At 40.2% G+C, this 21029-nt stretch overlaps 2 protein-coding genes across 3 annotated transcripts; both read right to left on the bottom strand.

Annotated features, from left to right (window-relative positions):
• Positions 1-79: 79 nt before the first annotated feature.
• LOC103706648 (probable sugar phosphate/phosphate translocator At3g11320) lies at positions 80-7834 on the bottom strand. The gene is made up of 4 exons (XM_008790819.3): positions 6977-7834; positions 5588-5691; positions 5162-5390; positions 80-705 (listed from the first exon to the last, which is right to left on the bottom strand). Exons 1-4 carry the CDS (start codon positions 7442-7444, stop codon positions 559-561), a joined length of 948 nt encoding a protein of 315 aa, XP_008789041.1. The 5' UTR covers positions 7445-7834; the 3' UTR covers positions 80-558.
• Positions 7835-9801: 1967 nt separating this feature from the next.
• LOC103706649 (probable RNA-binding protein ARP1) lies at positions 9802-14605 on the bottom strand. 2 transcript variants are annotated; one of them, XM_008790822.4, is made up of 6 exons: positions 14222-14605; positions 13954-14104; positions 13666-13819; positions 12155-12194; positions 11771-12020; positions 9802-10098 (listed from the first exon to the last, which is right to left on the bottom strand). In XM_008790822.4, exons 1-6 carry the CDS (start codon positions 14393-14395, stop codon positions 10073-10075), a joined length of 795 nt encoding a protein of 264 aa, XP_008789044.1. In that variant the 5' UTR covers positions 14396-14605; the 3' UTR covers positions 9802-10072. The 2 variants fall into 2 exon arrangements, with proteins under 2 accessions (XP_008789044.1, XP_008789043.1); XM_008790821.4 differs by having other exon boundaries at positions 9802-10110; positions 14222-14601.
• Between the last annotated feature and the right edge of the window lie 6424 nt (positions 14606-21029).

The raw sequence follows: 21029 nt of genomic DNA, 5'->3' as shown, positions 1-21029 counted from the left end.
AAGTGTCGATCATTCTCCTGTGGTTCACAAATAGGAACGAAAAGAGTTAATTACACGCACAATTCGTTCATCCCAGAAATAAGAAAACCCAACCATCTCCATTATATTTTTGTATCAGCGGTATTCAATAGCACATTCTTAAAATAACAAAAACATTATGCCTACATCTTCTGTAAATGAAAAATGAAATAATGTCACATTTTGTTACTTAATCAAAAAGCAACAGATCTCAGTTCCTTGAAAACCAGACCAATTTTAGCAGATCCCAGTTCCTTGAAAAAATCTCCATATCTTAGACGAGGGTTGAGAATACCCTCCGGACCCCTGGTAGCAAAATCAAGGCATATTAGTGCTCTTTATTGAGATTCTTCTCACCTACACTCACTAGTTGGTCATTGTAGGAGCCGCACGGAAACCATTGTACGGTTTCTGTAAAAAGAATAAGGCGCAACACATGACATGAACAAATAATAAAAGCATGCCAACCAACCCCAGGCATCACGAAGTTGTTGCCACCCATAGAATGAAACAGAACACGCTCGGAGCAACCAGAGATTCTTATTTGTTACGTTTCTTAGCTTCACTGTAAAGAATGACACCAATGACTGTGAGGGTATAACCAAGCATCCCTATCAGAGATACTGGGTTCTTAAATATTAAAATTGAGACAACCACGGCCACAGCACCTTTGGCATTTCCCAGAACCTGGAAGAAAAAAAAATGTAACAGTTAATCATTAGTAAAAAAAATCCTGATGCCTTCTGAATAATGTAATTTAATGGGTTGCTAGAACATGATTATATTAAACCACTCTCATGAAGAGAAATATGATCACAATTTTTCCACCACCAATGTAATGACACCTCAACCATTAGTTTGTCAAGTCTCGGGGGAGACTCGATTGGCTTCATATATCTAGTCATTACCAGATTCGTTCTCCCATTGAAGGAGGCAATCTGGACCTATCTATCCTGTTTACCAATCCTCACCTGTTAGGTCCACATATTGGGTAAGGGTGGGTGGCTTTGACCTACTGAAGGGGTCAAGCCAGGGCCAAGTCCACGGTGTCACTTGGCTAAGTAATGGTTTGCTACAGACACTCCATTTTTTTCAGTAGAAGCACCCACTTTTCGTCAAGTTTTTGGTACAAGAGAAAGATCACCAAAATTATGAGACATGGGAGAGCATTTATCATTGATCTGAGTCATCAAAAATACAGAACTTTTAGCTGCCATCGATTACAGCCTTAAACCTATACCATATTCCATTTGCCTCTCATATTGCTGCTTATTCCACCACCACTTCTCCCATCCTCCCATCATCACCTCCTATCCTCTCCAATTCCCACCTCCTCCCCCTCTCCTCATCCCACTCCTTGATTCCCTTTCCGCTTCTCTCTCCCAACCTTCTCCACATTTTAGTCCACCTGAAAATGATCACCTCCATCATCTCGCCTCACCACTGTTCACCCCCATGACACCAAACGTCTAAATTCATGCTGCTACCTTGCTTTAATTAAGCAGCACATTACCTTGTTCCACCAATGCCATTGGGCCCCAAAATTGCATTACTAATGCAAGCCCTGAGAGCCTCATCAGGATCCATCATGATTTTTTACCTCCCTTTCCCTCGAACATTTCCCTGCATTATTCTTTTGCTCTTCCTATCTTCCCTGTGCTCCCTTGCTGGGTAAGTGGATTGGGTACAAGTCGACAAAGTTGACCTGCTTGTGGGTATGGGTCAGCTTTGTTCGATGCACATATGGATCAGGATAGGTTCATGTCAGGGCTAATATTGACTTGATAGTGAAGGCTGACCTGACCCAAACAGATAATATAGATCCATTGTCACCCTTATATCATCATATGGATATGCATCCAAGTTATAGTAACGAGATGGGCGAAAGAAACATGAACGCCATACCAATATTCACCTTTTTCATAGCACCAAACCATATATGAATGCTTCAATATAATGCAAAGTTTCAATTTACTAAAAGGTATAGCGGAGAATAAGGGAGAAAGAGAAAAATAAAACTAACTGAATTAGATAAGAATTCAAGAGTCTAAACCAATTTGAAGACAATGCAACAAAAACTAAATGTTCAGTGTGCGAACATAAGCAATTCAGTTGTCAATCTGTCCACTTCATGACAGCTTGTAAAACCATGACTACCATGCCTGAACCAATGAATTGTGCAATATGGAATTTTTGGATGTTTATGTTAACAGGGTGCAGCTAAGCACATTAATATTGGTAACTCGAGGGAAGAAAGCAGCCGGAAAGTCGAGGATGGTTGAATTCCTCCTCAGATGACTGGTAAGGAATATTTTTACCGGTCTAGAGCACACCTACTCTACGCATTTTCCACACCTACTCTACGCATTTTCCACCGTGACGTTTCAGAATTGGACTGAGTTACATAAGCTTCAATTGAAAAAGTTACAGCATTATGACCATATAATTCACATGTTTGCTTATTGGAAAATCAGAGTGAAGAATTGGAGTGTATAAAAATTACCCATGAGAAAAAAAGGGACTTGCATTCTACATTTCAACAAAAAAGAGGTACAGGGAAGAGCATGCAACTGCAATAAGTAACAGTAATTTGCCTATTTTTAATTTTTAGTCCCCCTCACCATTCCTTTTTATGAAACACAACCGTCAAAAGTGTCATCATCAAAATCCCAAATATGATGGCAAAGACACGACGACAACCAAGGTAATAGAAAGGATGGCAGTGCTGATAACGAATCAGACATCACTGGTGAGAAATTGATGCACAATCTGTTTCACTTTGGGTTTTGCTATGTAATATTTTATTTTTATTTTTCTATAGAAGTCAAAAAGAAATCCTAGTTATTTTTCAGGAAGGTATAGAAGGGAATTATGTTTTTTTTTTTTTTTTCTTCTGATGGCTGCCATTTGCCTCTCTTCTACCTCTCCCCTACTACCTAACCAAAGTCTGGAAACTCAATTCCACTGCCACCACTATACCTCCATCTTTTTCCCCTACCTCGATTGTCAACAACCGTTTCTCCAGTTCCAAGACAGCTTTTCTGCCCGAGATTGTCGGCAGCTCAGGAGATGGTTCAACAGAGAGTGGTGATGAGATTTCCGGGAATTCAAGATTTGGCGAAGGTCTTACTAGGAGGGCACTCAAGGCAGATGTGGTAGCGAAGGACATTGATGATGCCAACTACAAGTAGGTGAGGTCAAAGTAGAGAAGGCAGGGTCTGAGGCTCGCTGGTCTAATCACTAGCTAACAAGATGGAGATTCAAAATCTTTTCCCTTTTTCCCAGCAGAGATTAAATAATTAGAGAATTTTTCCTTTCTCTTTCAATACATTTATCGTGATTGTCCTGAGTACTAGCATCACAAACCATCTATTTTGACATGCTGTCCATTTCGTAATGGAAGGATATGATTGGAAAAACTTTCCTACACAAAACTGCAAACATATTGTAACAAGAACTATTCAACTTAAGCAGTGTATAGGAAAAATTGAAATGTTTTTTTATTGTTATGCTATTAAGATACTTGAAAGAAGTGCCATGAAAAAGGAGAATTAGCAGATTTTATCAAACTAGGAAGGAAAGTTTGCTTTCCATTGGTGGCACTACAAGTTTTTTTAATTGATCTTTCATTTTTTTTTTGGTTTGGAATACAATCAATGCATATGTCACTACTATAATGCTAGGATGACAGCTTCTGTCCAGTAACAACCCTCAAAAACTATCCCATATTGGAAGAGACATTACTTGTTGGTGGTCGCCACCTACTAAAATCTGATGTTCCTTCCTAAAAAGGGATTGCTTTTGAGATTTCTTTCACAAAGTTTGTTATCATAGCATTCCTTATTATGCAACAAAACAAATATAAGCAAGATTCTTGACACCATCAATACAGTGGACTTTCCCACCCTATGTCCTTCTAGGCTCAATGAACCACGAATCTTTGTGCCAGTTGTGTCCAATACAACATCTAGTCTATTATCCATCTTATCTTTCAAAATCTGTGGCAGTTCCATTCTCTATATTGTTCCTCATCCATTGAAGGGACAATATTTTTCTGTACATAATCTCCACATACACGGACTCAATGAACAGAATTAATACCACTTAAGGATCTCACTCCCAATCCTCCCTATCTCACATCCTAGTTGCACCACACAAACTCGATCCTCACGCCCTTGCCCTTTAAAGGAAAACTACTTCAATATTCTCCCCAATTTATTGACGACCACAATAAACAAAAAAAACGTAGAAAGGAAATAAAGGGAAAAAATCAGGGATGGTGAGAACCAACTTTATGTGAGTCAATTCCCATGAAGAATCTTTCTTCCTCTAGAATTGGGCAACTTGCTACATAAACTCTTAGGCTATGTTTAGTTGTCAAGGAAAAGCAAAGAAAAATCATTGGAAGTGATGAAAGAAGGAAATTGAGAATTTTATCTTGTTTGATTGAGTTCAGAAAATTACAGAGGAAATCTGCTAACGCGTCTGCTATTAGTGGCTAGAAACTTCTTCAAACAAAACTTGGTAGAGAACCCCTAATAGTAGCGCTTTCAAAAGTAAAGGAAACACTATATTTTTATGGCATTTCAATGATTAACTGTTTCCCTAGCATGTACACATAAGCTTATTCCATGATCATATTATAACAATTACATAAAATTTAGTACCACGTGGTTCGTACATGAGCAAATGAGCAATAGGCTATTACATAGACACTGCAGTTAGAGCCTGCAAGTGCTTTTCAAGGAAAGAAATATATATTAGAAGTTGTATCACATATCAGAATATCACCCATTTGCACGTTTTTGACTCCTTGTATTCACCTTGATGAGATATAAATGAGAATTTGTGTTTTCTAATAAAGAAAAATAAGTAATAAATTAATGCAGAAATGGAAAGTGGATTAGCAAGCATCTTCAAAGTTTATTTCATAATTTGATGGCACAGAATTGTAACCACCAATTAGAGGGAGATGGATGAAGTAAAAGATACTGATATCAGTAAACTAATAAGCCAGGGGGCAAATAACATGGATTGGAAATAAAATATACCTGTTAAGAACTCTTTCACCTATCTGTTTACATAACATTCCATAAAATAGTAAGGTAGCAGGAAAGAGTGGAATTATATCAGCAAACCATACCTGGAGAGTCAAGGCACTGGTATGTTTGGTGACCAAGAAATTGGTCAAATTCACAAAATATGCCAGAGAAGAATTAAATAGCAGATACCAAATAATTTTGAAATCTTTTCTGGCAAGCGCTAATAAGATGCCAACCACGTTTTCCTCCATAATAATTGTTGCTGGAAGCAGGAACACTACTGCTATCGGAGCCATGTACAGAAGGAGATTCATAGAATTAAGCTTTTCCCTGATAGGTCATAAATATTAACAAGAGAAAATAAGTTTAGTACTTTTGTTTCAGGTTAAAGAATGAATTCAACGATGATGAAAGCATATCTGAAGAATATAAACACAAATGAAATAACAGGTGTCCAATGACATAGCCATGCAAGCTTAAAATTTGAGATATCTCCAAAATTCTTTAACAAGAAATGTATTCCCTACCCTTCAGAGGATAATAAAATTCCTTGCAACACTGACTTAAGTGCCCTTGCAGCAGTTGCACCAATGCACATAATAAACCCAAACAAATGAAAACTTGGCTCTCCCTGTAAATTCAAGACATAAGAAAGTCAATTTTTTAATCATTTCAGTCTTGAAGTCTTGCTGAACAAGCATACTGGCTATATAACGAGATACTGTGGAATTCATTGAATAATTCGCCTTGCCACCATGCGGAGATACACATTACAATGAACTATAGATATACCTACATGTCTAAAATTAGCATTACTAATTAACACTTTGAAGTCCGAACCATACTGAGATTATAGCAGCCAACAATTAGAAGGGTTAAGAAAAAAACTTTTAAACATCAGCCTAAGTTCACAAGACCATGCCAGCTAGCTGCTTAAAATGAATTTCATGGTTAAAGAGAATCAAAGACAGTGTTAAAAAATAAAGGGGTAACAAAACAGGTTAAACCCATCAATTTTTCTATATGCAGCACTAAGAAAATGGAACCAATCAAAATGTACCCAGAAACTTTACGTTAAACCACAGATCCGATCAACATGAAGTTGGCTACATGCTCAAAACGTGATCAGTTAAATTTTACTAATGTTTTAAAACTAGCTCTTAATCTGACATCGACCCTCTATGGCGATGGTGCAATGGTCGTAACAAAAGTGATTTTTGAGCAATGCCTGCCAAAACAATGTAAAAGAACATCTGGTGGATATCAAGAACTGCATCCATATTGAGGCACATAATGATTATGAAATGAGAATCATATCTCAATCCAATTCCCTTAACCGAACGATGCCGAACAACAAACTGTTTATGTCAATAAAGGACAAGTTGAAACTGTATTCCGCTTTATGTTCATCCATTGATGCAAGTCCATCTGAAAGGAGCACGGATGCCTTAAATGATAGTTATGACAACAAGTAATTTAAGGAAAAGAAAAAGGTATTTCACAAACAGACAACCAACAAAGAAAATACGACGGAACCCAACAGCCAAAACTAACTCAATATACTGAGTATAAGAGGTTTCTTCGACAGCAGCGGCCTCATATGTCCAAAGCAAACCAACTCATTTTACATATGCATTTGCAAACTCGTACTGCATTGCCCAAACATCCCGGACATATAAAATGTACCAATTCTACATGCGAGAAAGGTTATGGTTCTAGACTTACCAACAGTCCCATGGCTCCAATTGCACTGGATTTAGCAAAAATCTCTGGTTTATCAATCAAAACTCACGTAATATTCTAAAATTATCATATTTAATTGCATGGTGAAATACAAAACTAAACCATGGAATAAGTCAACCTATAAGCATACGAATAAAGGAGCAATCTTGCACGTGTTCGGGCAAGTAACTCACCCCGCTAGCGATGATGACGCCGGTGACGACAGGAACAAGCGTGAGGTAAGTGATCCAGGCCTCCCGGCGGACGGTTATAACGTAGGCGAAGACCGCCGTGAAGAAGGGCGTCGTCGCGCCGACCGCCTGATTGAAGGAAACCGGGAGATAGCGAAGGGAGACATTGCCGCTGACGACCGAGCCGCAGAAGACAAGACTGAGCGCCGAGATCTTCAAGAACTGGATGCGGGATCTGACGGTCTGCATGGGTACGACCTTGAGCCAGGCGATGGCGACGTAGCTGAGCAGCGAGCAGGATGCCATGTGGCACATGGTGAGGAAGATCGGGTACTTGAATCCGTAGTTGCTCAGAAGGTATTTGTTCAAAAGAAGCACCCCGATGTTCGACGAATACCACGCCGCAACCAGCCCCAGCGTGAACAGCCGCCCGGTCGCCAGCGACGCCCCCGAGCCGCCCTTCGCGCTCATCTCTCCCCTTTACTCCTCTATGGATTCAAGATCCAGGAAGAAATATAGATGGGATCCACGGGTATAAATAGGATTTGGGCGCTTTTTTCTTCACTGGGAGATGATTTAGGGTTTGGAAAATTAGGGTTCGAATTTTAAGGGGGGAGGATCGAAGAGAAGGATTTAATGAGATCTGTCCGAACGGAAATTGGGGGAGGAACAAGAAGAAGAGAAAGCAAAGAAATAGAGAGAGACGGAGCTGAGAAAACGTAGACTTTGTCCGCGGAAGAGAGGAGGGAAGAAGCTTTCCGTGGATTCAGTAGTTGGATCGCAAGCGCGGAGATCTTGAAGCGCTCTCGCTCTCGCTCTTTGTCGCGCGCTCTCGCTCTCCGTTTCCTTTATTACTAATTTTGTTACTGGATATAGTTAATTTTCTTATTGGATATAGTTATCCGGTTCAGCTTAATTAGTTTGCATATGGAGCCAATCACCTGTAACGCTCCTCTTTCTTTTTCATATACATAAAACTAAATTATATTGCAATATGAAGGTTATACTGCAAAATAAAATATGCTTAGCTCGCATGATCACATTATTATCTAAATTATTAATAATTTCTTGTTTCCCTTGGTTGAGTGATTCTTTATTTTTTTTTTCTTGTAAGGGGAATTAATTAGATTATTTTTTCGATGATTCATGAATTTGTTTTCAACATATTTAAAAATTATTCAGTAGTTTACATACTAAAATAAAAATATTATTCTTACGGTTGTTGGCATTTATCATCGCTGTCATTTTTGTACTTGCTTTCCGAGCAAACAAAGCCTTGTTTTATAACCTTGTTTTGTTTCTTATTCTTAAATCGATGCGTTCGAAGTTGTTGAGAAGGTGGGAGGAGGGTTCATGAACGGTGGTGGGAGAGAACCAGTCTTGGTAGTTGACCATGGTGCCACGCGGGTTGTCGTATTGGATTCGGTCCCGAAAGTTAGGTCCTGGGCCCAACATTTGTAGACTCCCCGGCTTGGCTTTGGCTAAGGACCGGATCGCTAAGGTTAGATTTTGTGCATTTAGACCAAAATCTTTTCATATGGATGGATAACTAAAGAAACGTGTGTGATTCATGCAATGAGAGTAGGTATATAAGCACTAGTAATTGGACGCACGAAATACACAATTAAGAAATAAAATAAATGTTACGAATCATGATATAAATACAAGTATTTAATTTACTGAATAGCTAAATTGTTTTATTTTACTTTTGCTCTCAATATTTTTGAGCCCATTTTGCCAGAGACGAATACTTTTTGGTTGTAAATTCCGGTGATGAGCACCTAATTGTAAGAGTTGGCAGTAAGGTCGATAGAATTGGTATTGGGTATCGTACTGGTTGCCTAGAGGAACGAGTCGGTACGAGCTTGCATCATGCCGTGCTGGATCTGTACCAACACAATAGAAGAGGTGAGAGAGAGGGAGAACGAGAGAGAAAAAGAAAGAGAGAGAAGGAGCAAGCCGACGGAAAGCCAACAGAGAGCTGAAGAGCCCTCGCGCAGAGGAGGTGAAGGTCGGAAAGCCGTAGCGTAGAGGAGGTGGAGGTCGGAGAGCTGCTGGAAAGCTGCGGAAGAAGGGCTTCCTCTGGTCCTCTGTTTCGTTCAAAACAGAAGCCCAAACATGCCCTTTATTTTTTGAGTTTGTAAGTAAAAGTCGGCAAACCCATTGCCGACTTTCACTTAAAAACTCCAAAAATAAAAGGAGTCTCTCCGGCCCCGAAATAAAACAGAGGACCGGAGAGAGCCCCTCTTCTATGACTCCCTCCTCCGCGCGGCGGCTCTCCAGCCTCTACTGGCCAGCTTCGACCTTCCTCTCTCCTCTTTTCTCTCCCTCTCTCCCGTGCTCTCTCTTCCTTTTTTTTTTTTTCTTTATCTTCTCCCCCTCTGACGACCAATCTCGTTTTTGTCATTGGAACTATCCCGGTCCACGACCGGTATGCCTCGGGATGCTCCGAACCGGGCGTCTCAGGGACCTATGCGGTGACCTGCAACCCATTGTGGGTGTCTCAGGGACCTATGCGGATTGGTTGACAGGTTTTTGATCTTCTCGCTGAATGGCTTTCTTTTTGGGCTCTTGCAAATGCAACTTATTGCCAGCCCAGAGATTTTGGTGCGGATAGAAAGATAAGGCAACATCAATGCCTAATGAGCTGAATGCTTTGTCTATAAAAAGGTGCATTGTCCATCATTAGTTTCCACTGGCACTCAACTTTTGATGAATCAGAAGGGAAATCTTGTTGACCTCCAATCTTCACTCTTAGTCACATGATTTGACTACAGAATCTCTGTATTGGCATTCTACTAAAACAGTAACCCTGAAGAACAATATACTTGGGAGGAAGTTAATTAGGAGGCACCGGAATCGCAGAAATGGAATACATGTTATTCAGGGCAGATAAGAACCATGGACAATTCTGGCTGAAACTATTAAAAGTTTACCATAAAATACATTGGTAAACAGATGATGACTTTGTTACAAATGGTGCATCATGAGGATGCAGGTTAGGGGGAATAAAAGAATTCAATAGGTCTAATGGAATAAATGAAAGAACCCCTCATCAGATTTGCAGGTTTCTTTGACAAGCCCTTCCTCTTCGACTACTCAGCTGCATCCTGTGACCTGTTCCACTGCCAAACAGACTGTTTATACATTAGAAACTATAGTAGTATTGCAAACAAGGCATATTTTGCTCTTGGGATTCACTCTTAATGTCATTACATGCAAAAAAATAGCCATTCGGTTGTTTACAACATTGTAAAACATCATATATGCTAAGCGATGGTATCCATATGATGCATTATGAAACACTCCATTGAATGACTTCTTTCTGTTACCAGAAAAATCTGACTGCCTAAATGCCACTAGCAAGCGGCAATTGCACACGACCTCGCAACAGATTTAAAGACCTTGTTTGCAACATCTCCTTGCTGCATGTCATAGAATTGCTGCCTTGGAAGAATGATCTTAACACATGTGTGAGTTACTAGAGATAAAGAAGTGCCTTGTAATTACAAATATCTTGTAGTCCTTGCATATCGAGATTTCCCCTCACTATTGCCACATGATTCGCCCAGCTAAAGATGCTACTTATTATTTGAGGGGTCAGTGCTATCTATTTCAAAAGAGATAGCAGCTGATGTGATTGGATCCCTACTTTACTTTCTTTCACATTTATGATCCTTTGAAAGAAAAAAAAAATTGCAGAACATTAGGCAAATACTTGCGTCACTATCTGCATTTTTGCAGTGACTACAGGACAGTAGCAAACATAAAAGATCCATACATTAGAATTGATCAAGGCTTCGCAGTGCCAAACATATGCTAGAGGAACAGAACAAACAGTGTTTTTCAATCTGATCAAAGTAAACCATACAGGTTTTTCAGAAATTCATAGATAACCACTCACACTGTCAGAAAGAATGGATAATTAAACATAAAGAACAGATAAAGATATTGCAAGTGATTATGTACACACACTCGCTTTGACTCAGGGTAGGTTACCAAATAATTTCCTCGTATGAAAATATCATCTTTTAGTAATTCCTGTTAGGCGGATTACTACGCTTATTTACTAGAGATTTAGCTTACAAGTTTTTTCACAAGTTGGAAGTGATAAACAATATTAATTGCTTCATCATGCAAAAAAATCTGTATTTAGTTGAAGAAGAGGGAATGCTAGTTTGGAATTCAGACTGGACATCAATAAAGCATTCATGTGTGTTGGTTCGCACAGTTCTTATGAAAACTTTCCTAGTGTTGCAAGTGCCATCATTAAGAACATATATCTAATGCACATCTCTGTTCTTTCGCATTAAAACAGATGAGCGTGAGTTGTAATCAAACTGTATCTGCTTCTTCTCATGAAGATCCCTCAAGTTATCAGAGAAGTAAATCTTTGTATTTTAATTTATTGTGGCGCATCGATCAACAGACTTCTTTTTTTTTAAAAAAAAACGACATCAACTTGAGGAGAAACTTCAGAGAGAGAAGAATGAGAACGTTTTATTTGTTCTTATAAGATTCAGACAACAATCCTATATATTGAAGCCTCATACTAATGAAAATTTTCATAAAGTATTCCTATCAATATATTTTAGTGAGATCACTTCACTGTCGAGGAAAAAATGTATTTGAGCCGGCAGTGTGATCAACATGCATGCATATCCATGTGAAATGTTTATAACCACAAAGAAAATGTTTATAACCACCAAGTCTTACAAAGGTAAATGAACTGAGTGAAGGAACAGTGACTAACTGAGCTGCAGATAGGAAAAAAGAGATGTATCTAGTTGCCAGTACCTGTGGTGGGAGGAGTCATTGGAGTGGGCTTGGAGATGATGGTAGGAATGGTTGTCATGGTGCCAGCGACTGCGGCAGCCGTCGGAGGGAAGAAGCGGGCGGCGACTCCCAACCCCTGGGGCTGATGGGGGTGGAAGTGGTACAGTGGGTACACCGGGAGCATTCCATTAGGAGCAACCATCGCTCCTTGTGCCGGGTGAGAGAACTGGCCCTGAACGTAGGACCCTGCCCCGGCCGAATGGCTTAGCTTCTGTCGTCACGCACACAGGAAACAGTGCTAAACTTAGATTTTTTTTGTATTCCTTTAACATCTATTTTATATAGCAAGCTATCCCAATATCGAGAATATGTAGAAAATTCAACGATCTCAGGACATGAAGTTACCATGTTGTAGCCGATGTCCGTCATGTAAGTAGGAGAGTACCTATGCACAAATAATACATTAGAAAAAAAATTAGTAATGAATAACGGATGAAGACTGAGGTTCTGAACCCTCCGGCATTTTTTTTCCATCAATATTAATAGGTAGTAGTTTGGATGAGGAGGCGGCATGGCTAGCCTTTAGGGTGGTGGAGAAAATGTTCGAGGCACTGCAGAGGTGAGCATGATGCCATGGCCATATTCTGCCACCCAGGAGTGCTTGTGGCTCGGATGCAAGAAGTTTCTTGGGCTTGAGTCGAGTTAGGTTAGATTGTGGCGTTGCTCGAATTTCTTGGACTGTTAGAATCTCTCTCTTTTTTTTTCTTGAACGCATTCGCATCTTCTATTGTTTTGTTCCAAAAATATCCCAAATCTCTAAATGACATGGTCATAGGATAGGGATGCTAATGAAATATTGGACCAGAGTCCTATCGATGAATGCTCTAGCAATTCAACAAATAAGAAAATATCTCAATTAAGCATTATTGTTTGTCATACATAATATATTATTATTTAACAATATCTCTATTACATGCAAAATGAATTTTCTCACAAGATCGACATATTTTTATTTTATTTTTATCTTCACCACCCAACTTGACCTTTTTCTCTATTACTCCAAACTATTTTTTGTTACATGGTTACAAACAAGTTATTTTTCTTTTTTTTTTCTTTCTTTTTTTATCTAACTTATGTGCATGGCAAGCACCAGTAAATTTTAATTAATGTATTCTAGCTTAATCCAATTGAGCTCAATATGGTAACAAATTCTTATTATTAGGATATTATGTTGTTTAGGCAGGCCCTTATAGATAATCTACTGTACAACTTTAATGTAATAATATTTTTCATCCATGATTGATCTTCTAACATCATGCTAGTGGATTTGTTGCTAAAGAAAGAAAAGAAAAAAAAAAACCTAATGGAAATATGGAACACCATGGTTCACCGGCTCTCAACCCTGTACCTCCACAAGAAGTTGCCATTAATACTCATGATCTTCAAAGTTATTAGATGGACGAGGACCATCATGAGTCTATCATCCTACTGCATATTGCTGTTATACATATATGTAAAACAAAAAATAGAAAGAGGAGAAAGTTTCATTCATTTTATCCTAGATCCGGGCCCATCTAATAATTTCTGGCACGATTCAGATGAAGAGTGGACCGTACGCACGTGGAAGAGCAAACACTCCAGCCTGTCAAAGCACGCGCATCTTCCACGCTCCGCATTGTGATGCGTAACGGACCGACCACAATCACCACGTGTCGAGCCACAGCGCAATCAGCGTGCTTCAGCTCTCATGCGCGCCGCGGGGCCCACTGTCTTCAACCTCGGGCTGTCCGCCTCCCGGACCCACCAACCCGAGACGGACGGACGGACAGCCGGCCGCCGGCAGCGCGCCCGCTTCTCTTTATCGTTTCTATTTATTTATAGCTAATCCTTAGCGAGGAGAGGAAGAGCTTGCTTACCCGTAGGCGGCGGTGGCGTAGAAGGGGTGGACGCCGTGGTAGTGCTGCTGGTGGTGGGGGAACGGCGACGGCGGAGGTGGCGGCGTTCCGGTTGGGTGGTAGTACCACGTTGCCGCCGGTCTTGGCGACACACCTCTCGATCCGGCCGCCATCGCTTCAGTATATTTATATGTATAGTAGATCACAACCATCCGACAAAACAAAATTTTTATTCCTTTTTTTTTAACAAAAAAGAGGAACGACGTAAACGACAAACTTGAGGGCAAAAAGAAAAATGACGATGCATACCTGGCAGGCGGTGGGCGGGGGTGGCGGGAGGGGAGGGACGGAGGCGCTTGGCGCCGAGGGAGGCCAGGTTGCAGTTGGCTCGCCGGCCGTTGATGACCGGCGTCGGGTCCTCGCATGCCTTCTTCGCCGCCTCGGCCTCCTTGAACGTCACCTGGTTGGTATAGTAAGTGGGGTTACAGCAAACAACGAACACTCCGTTATGTTCCAATAATGATCTTGATTTGATGCGATCTACTGACTAATAATACCAACTAGAGGAAACACGTACGAAGCCGTAGCCCTTGGATCGGCCGGTGAGCTTGTCGGCGATGATGACGGCCTCAAGGATCTCGCCGTACTTATCGAAGTGCTCGCGGAGCGCCTCCTTCTGCATCTCCCACGCCAGGCCCCCCACGAACACCTTCCTCAGCGTCGTGTCCCCGAACTGTGGCTGCTGCCCCATCTCTGTATCTCTCTTCTTCAACCAACCCTCCTTCTTGTCAACCTCTCTCTCACTCTTTTTGATCCTTTCTAGTTACAGAGAGAGGAGGGCAGAGGGGGAGGAACATGAGAGGTTGGTGAGAAGGGAGGCCGATATATAAGGAAGGTGGTAGGCAAAGGAGGGGATCGAATGGGGACAGGGTGTGCAGCTGTTACAGCTTTGGGAGTGTAATTGGAAAGAACTTAGTATACGCGTCATATGATGAAAAAAAAGGAAGTGGAAAAAAAGACAGACATAGCAAGGGAGAACAGCTTGGCTCGGCCTTGCCATCAACGTGAGTGCCCCTCCTTTTCATACTCAGTCGGTTCGTCCATATGACACGTGAGCATCTGAAGTCGTGTGCATCGTGATCTGCCGTAGGATATGCTTCGTAAGTTCATATCTGACGGCAGGAATCGATCTTAGGTCGGTGCAGTATTTGGTAGGCCGGTGGGAATACGCTGGCGTGGAAAATACAAGGATTCTATATTCTTTTTGTCATTATCCTCCTTGTCTCATAGCGTTACGTAAGAAAAATGGACGTTAGAGTTCTTGGGGCGACGGCCGTCGTTTTCCATATGGAAACGTTGTCGCCACCAACGGTTCTATAAATGCAGAGCCCCCTGCATGCAGGATCTCATGACGGCGTTAACTTTTCTCGTTGGATGCGAGGAAATAAAATTTCTGATTCAGTTATAATTTATTTATTTATTTATTTTAATACAACTGTATTTACACACAACAAATATAAATACGGCCAACAAAATTAAATAATAATAGCTCACTAAAAAGCTCCAATAAAAATCCTCATCAGAATGATGGGCGACAAAAAATGCAACCTTACCAGCCGCACTATTTGCCTTACTATTTAATTTATTAGCCATGCTGGTTGCAACACCAAAATTATTATGTTTAGGACAGTTTAAGAGCATTGTATTTGAAGCATCTAATAGTGATATTTTATCATGAGAAAATAAAAACATACAAACAACTGTAATATATGTAAAATTTCAGTAAAAAAAAAAAAGAAGAAAAACCGTGGTCATGTAAAAGAAATTAGTTGGTTGTGCTTTTGTATAATAAATTCCATGCCTCTTTAATTAAGGCAGAGTTCTCATTTCTCTCCCTTGATCAGAAGGAGAAGAACTTTTTGGGACATCCTTTTATCAAATAGAGAATATGGAACTCTAAATCATAATATTCCTTTTTATTATGTAGTATCTGTACATCAACATATAATAATTGGTTTATAATTCATAAAGTTGATAATGCAACTAAGGTACGGGGTTCATAGTTTTGTACTAAACCATATGTGGTGGAAATTTCTACCATGCCCTTTTATACCATTTCACTGTTGAAAGTTTAGAGTATTATGAAATCCAAATTGATCACTTTTAGCAACATATTTGGCCTATCAATATATATAGCAGCTAATCCACTTCAAGGTACCCTTTCACCAACCGGTCGGGGGTGCATTTTTGTTGCAGAACAAAAATTCATCTTTCTTTCTATGAATTCACCATTCCATCATCCACTGATTGCTTCAAAATCTGTGCAGATGGATGAATGATCAAGTTTAAAGTGCGTTGAGATCCATATGGTGGGTGATTCAAGGGTGGATTTACACGAAAGAAGGCAGGATTTCTTTCTCAACCATGAGACCACCGCAACCTTTCCAACATGGGATCAAATGGTCCCACGATCCCTGTGCAAGCGAATTGATAATTGCAACACCACCTCCGCCGAACACCACCCCAAAACAATTTCTTTGGAAACCTCAATCATCCGAAACAATAAATAAACGAAAGAAAAACATTGACAAGCATATACGACCAAGTTTGCATACAACTATGCAGCGTGCAGACAAACATTATCTCCACCAAGAGCTATCAGTTATTATGTAGGAATAACTATCAGTTATAAGTGGCCAAATCTAACAGCTAGCTAAGCTCGAGCGGGCCACATGCAGTCCCACGCAGGGGAATCCCATTTGTTTTCCTCCCTAACGCCAGCCCTCGTAGTGGTTTTAACGTGGGAAGCAACAAAACTAACACACACACACACACACACACACACACACACAGAAGGTTTATTATGTGAGGGAGTGGTCAGTTTGTAAGGTCCGACTGAGAGGAAAGAGAGGAAGACCGGGACCTTTGCATGGCTGTTAGTTAGCTGGAAGCCCAGAGACTTGAGCTGGCTCAGATGATAAAATAGAGGCCAGAGGAGACAGCTGCAGGTCGCAGTGCCTTTTGGAAGGCTATGGACCAAAAGCCAGCCTTTATGTTATGTGATGTTCTTTGTCTAAAAATAATGAGATTGCTATACGTAGATATGTCCTCTGTTATGATATCTTTATTCCTCGTGGGTGGGTGGAAGAAGGTTGGAGGTTGGGCCGCGGGGAGGTGAGCTGGCCGGCGGACATGAAATGATGGCCACGCCATGGGCTCTGCCTTTCTTTCCTTGTGTCGAGGATTCTTTCCGAATCCCATGGCGAAGCTTTTGAGATGTGCGTGCCTGTTTGGGATAGAGTGATGCTTTCATAATAAAAGACGCAGTAAAGAAGGCACATAAATGAACACCAACTCCTTGGAGGGGTCGCGGTTGAATTTAGATGGTCTTGTAATATAAGATAATAAAATAAAATGCTGTGTGATCTCTGCGATTGTGCGAGCACTTGCGCGACATGTGCCATGAATGGTAGATCTGGTTGTGCTTATATATCCGTCTTTCTTTATTATTTCTTTCCGATCAGACTGGCGTTCTTTAATGGCAGGAAACTGGGAGCAGGATCGATCTAGTTGTTTGGATTGTGAATGAGTCAGCGTCGTACTTCATATTTAAGCGCAAAGGTTTGGTCGTTATGAAGCTGGGCTGGAACCAACTCAAAAAGCCATGCATGTTACGTATCATGATTTAAGTAACCATGCCTGTGGCTTGGTTCCATTCGTCGAGCTTTGAACTCGAGTATTTGAGAAGCCAAAAGATGGCAAACAATGAACATTCCTGGGTCGTGATTGGGCTGGAAAGGTTTCTTGTGGGACTCTTCATTAGCATGTGTGTGCTGTACGATCTTCTTCAGATCATATGTCATGGAACATCCAATTGTTAGGGTATTCTCCTATGGCTTGAAAGCTAGCTAGCTTTTCACCAAAAAAAAAAGAAAAAGAAAAAGCTAGCTAGCTAGTCTTGTGCTCTTGTTTGGTTAAAGCGGAAGAATCCATTCTAAATAGAATAGAATCCTGTGTGCAGGATTATTAATTTGGATCAACAACCTGAACTCAGTCACGCAACTGCCACCGTGCATGAACTGAGATATGGGCATGAGCCAATTAGCTAGCCACCTCTAGAAGCAAACAGGGAGTGAGAAGACCCTAAACCAATCTAGTTTGTGCTTAATTTATATCAGGGCATGCTTGGTTGCCTGCAAATGGATGGACAAGAACTTAATTATCTGATATGGACAATAGGAATAAGCTTCTCACAATTTTTTTAACTCAAAAGTTTTTCTTAGTGAACTTGCTTTAGGTCATTTCAAGTCACTTTGGGATAACCTTTTTTTTAAAAAAAAAAAAAAAAAAAAAACTGACTTCCCACATAGTTGAAATTACTTCTTAGTGAACTTTGCCATGTTTCTTTCTCTCTCAAAAAGAAAAAAAAAAAACAGTCTGACGAGGTTGGATATACTTCTCTTAGAATTAAAACAACACTCTGACGAAAATAAAAGAACCCGCCGAGGGATTAAGAGCTGAAATTTGCATCGATCCGACCCAACGGCCTTGCAAAACTTAATCATGGAAGAACGACAGGAGACCGTGCCTTCCATTTTACAACCAACACCCACTGAGAGCCCCTAGTTCCATGAATTCGCTTATCCCAACACGTCATGGCCTGAATCCCAACAATGTGAAGGACACTGCTGGTTTTGGCGTGGTTCCTCCAACTTGAAATGCTCAAAATAAAAAAAGAGCAGTCCTTTCTCCTACAATGCCAGCTCCATGTCCATGAAGCACAGACCCTAATAGTAGCATTCGACATCATCAGTTGTCCACCATGAGAACTGGTGATTCTGTCACTCACCAACTGAAGTGGGAGCCATGCATGGTGGGCCTCGAGCCATCTGCCGGCATTTTAGAGCCTCAGGCTCCTTACTTTGGTGACTGTTGATACATGCCTCCTTCCAGCTATAGGTGCCACTGTCGCCAGCTAGATTCCCTAGGTTTGAGCACATAACCAAGGTTACTGTTGATCACGATGTCCCTGTGATTCCTAGCCAACTCGCAAGATTAGATTCTTTTCCATGTGCCAACTTTGCTTGAAGTTGAATGAGAGAGAGAGAGAGAATGGGATTGGCCGAATGCCTACGGATGGAAGGGGTTGGGGATGCAGTTTAGATCATCCCCATGCTGTTTCCATGTGAATTGAGCTGAATCCAACCCAACCTGCTTGTCAGTAAACAAGATCTGATTTAGTTTCTTTTAGGATGTGCCACAATTTATTTTTTTAATAATACAAGATGTGCCGCCCAGTTGGCTACTTTGTTGCTAGAATATGACCCTCGATCTCATTTCCAAATCAGCTTGTACTCTCCTGCAGTTCTCCACCATTCCTGCTATGATATGTCATGGGCTTCCCTTCTGCAAGTTGAAAAGCTTTATAATTAAGATGAAGGCAATCACTCACCATTATGTTGTAAAGATATAACTCAAAGACTGTCGTGACTTGTATGCTGTAAATATATAGGAACTACGAGTATCCAAGTGATTGAGAGGATACACATGTAGAATGCCATCTATGAACCGAGATGCTCGATGGATTCCTGTGATCAAGGGAGGGAAGCCCATCCATATATATATGAGAATCCTTTGTGACCTTAATCGCAGGAAATTCTGAGACTTGCACATGGAAAGTTTTTGTTGGTTGTGCAAAGCTTATAACTAAATTCAATGATGTTGTTGTAAAGATATAAGCTTAAATGTTATAGCTTTAGTTATAACTAAAGTTTATAACTAAGTTGTAAGATCCTGGAATCGTCATGCCCCACAAATAAACCTCAGCTGACCTGCGGTGCTTCTTTGGTAATTGGGTAGCCCAATGATTAAAAGGATGGATTTCTTCTCCCAGGCAGCTGCATAAGTATTGGAAGAAGTATGGATCAGGATGGATGGCCTGCTGAAAGGTCCACACCAAGACCAAGTTGTCAATCTCAGCCCAACTTAGCCCAGTCCCAAGGGATATATAAAACGGAAAGAAAACTTATCGCCACGGAGTAATGGGAAAGAAAAGAATAAAAAATAACAAATTCTATTGACACGGTTACTTAGCATCAATACTGATATTTTGATATGAAAAATTATCATGGCAAAATCTAATGGTTTAGAGGCATATCGCTGCATCATTATATATATCGGTGATGAAAAATCTAAATTGATTACCAGTAAATCAGATCAACATTAGTCATATACCATAATCTTTCTGCAGCAATTTGCTTATCATATTTGTACAGTGCATGTAGCAACCAAAAGGCCTTTATTTTGCCCATGTTTTACTTGAAATTAACCACCACTGCTTGTTTGAACGAAATATAAAAAGAAAATAATGTGATAATGTCAGTTTTATGTGTTCTTTCAAATAAAATCCTCCCTTAATTATAACATATAACCCCATAAACAAATATAATATTGTTAATTTGTACCTTCTGCTATCACAAAATGCATTTATGCCCACCTCAATATGAGAAAATCATAACAAGCAACGTTTCAGAACTAGTTCAAACATAAGATTTTCGTGAAAAATGAGTATCTTAATGCTTGAACTAGAACCAGTGCCCGGCATGCCAGGACTACTTCAAACTTAAAATTACACACACACACACACACAGAGACACATATAGTATACATATACATATATAATCTTTTATTTTGATGAGTGATGTACTCTTATGTTACAACCTGCAGAGAAACACAATCAAGGTTCTTGCAAAACCTCCTGAGCCACTAAAAATTGTAGAATTCCATTACCGGTCATCGAGTTGCAAAGACCAATGCTAACTGTGCTAAATCAGTTAAAAAACTAAATCCAACACGCCAAACAACATCTTACCATCTCAATTCAAGATCATTCCACACAAAGCATTGAATTTTTACTAACAAAATTACTATACACACCAGCAAATCAATAGTTGAACGATACTTGAGGGTCGGAGCAAAGAGCGATGTAATCTTCCACATCAGGAAGACATGCATATTCGTTTTCAAGGGAACTTTTGAATTGAAAGTAGAAAGTAAATGCATAAGCATAAAAACAACAAAGCCTGACATCATAAAGTATGGTTTGGCCAAATATTTCATACATATAGCTAGTCCTATATAGTCTTAAGTAATGATCATCCCAAAATAATCTTGTTACTTGAGCACAATATGATGATCAAAATTACTGCACAGCAACAATAAACAAGGACAGACAGGTTTAATGTTCCAGGGCTTAAATGAAGCAGTGACGCCTGAACAAAATTCAAGCAGATTAAACTTTGTCCCAACCATAGACAAAACAAAACAAATTATTTACATTGTTCAGGAAAACTATTCATCTTGCGATCACTAGATGCAGAGTGCAG

Source organism: Phoenix dactylifera, chromosome 13, assembly GCF_009389715.1.
Source record: "Phoenix dactylifera cultivar Barhee BC4 chromosome 13, palm_55x_up_171113_PBpolish2nd_filt_p, whole genome shotgun sequence".
Lineage (NCBI taxonomy): Eukaryota > Viridiplantae > Streptophyta > Magnoliopsida > Arecales > Arecaceae > Phoenix > Phoenix dactylifera.
Note: the sequence above shows the minus strand (reverse complement) of the source record. Positions and strands in the feature narration are given on the sequence as shown.

Excerpts from the sequence above, each read along its gene's own strand:
- LOC103706648 (XM_008790819.3), bottom strand. The coding sequence starts at position 7,444 with ATGAGCGCGAAGGGCGGCTCGGGGGCGTCGCTGGCGACCGGGCGGCTG. Across the intron at positions 5,692-6,976 it reads GCGTCATCATCGCTAGCGGG|GGAGAGCCAAGTTTTCATTT; the intron begins GTGAGTTACTTG and ends TTGAATTTACAG. Across the intron at positions 5,391-5,587 it reads ATTTTATTATCCTCTGAAGG|GGAAAAGCTTAATTCTATGA; the intron begins GTAGGGAATACA and ends ATGACCTATCAG.
- LOC103706649 (XM_008790821.4), bottom strand. The coding sequence starts at position 14,395 with ATGGGGCAGCAGCCACAGTTCGGGGACACGACGCTGAGGAAGGTGTTC. Across the intron at positions 13,820-13,953 it reads CCCCGCCCACCGCCTGCCAG|CGATGGCGGCCGGATCGAGA; the intron begins GTATGCATCGTC and ends AATATACTGAAG. Across the intron at positions 12,195-13,665 it reads TACGCCACCGCCGCCTACGG|GTACTCTCCTACTTACATGA; the intron begins GTAAGCAAGCTC and ends ATTTGTGCATAG.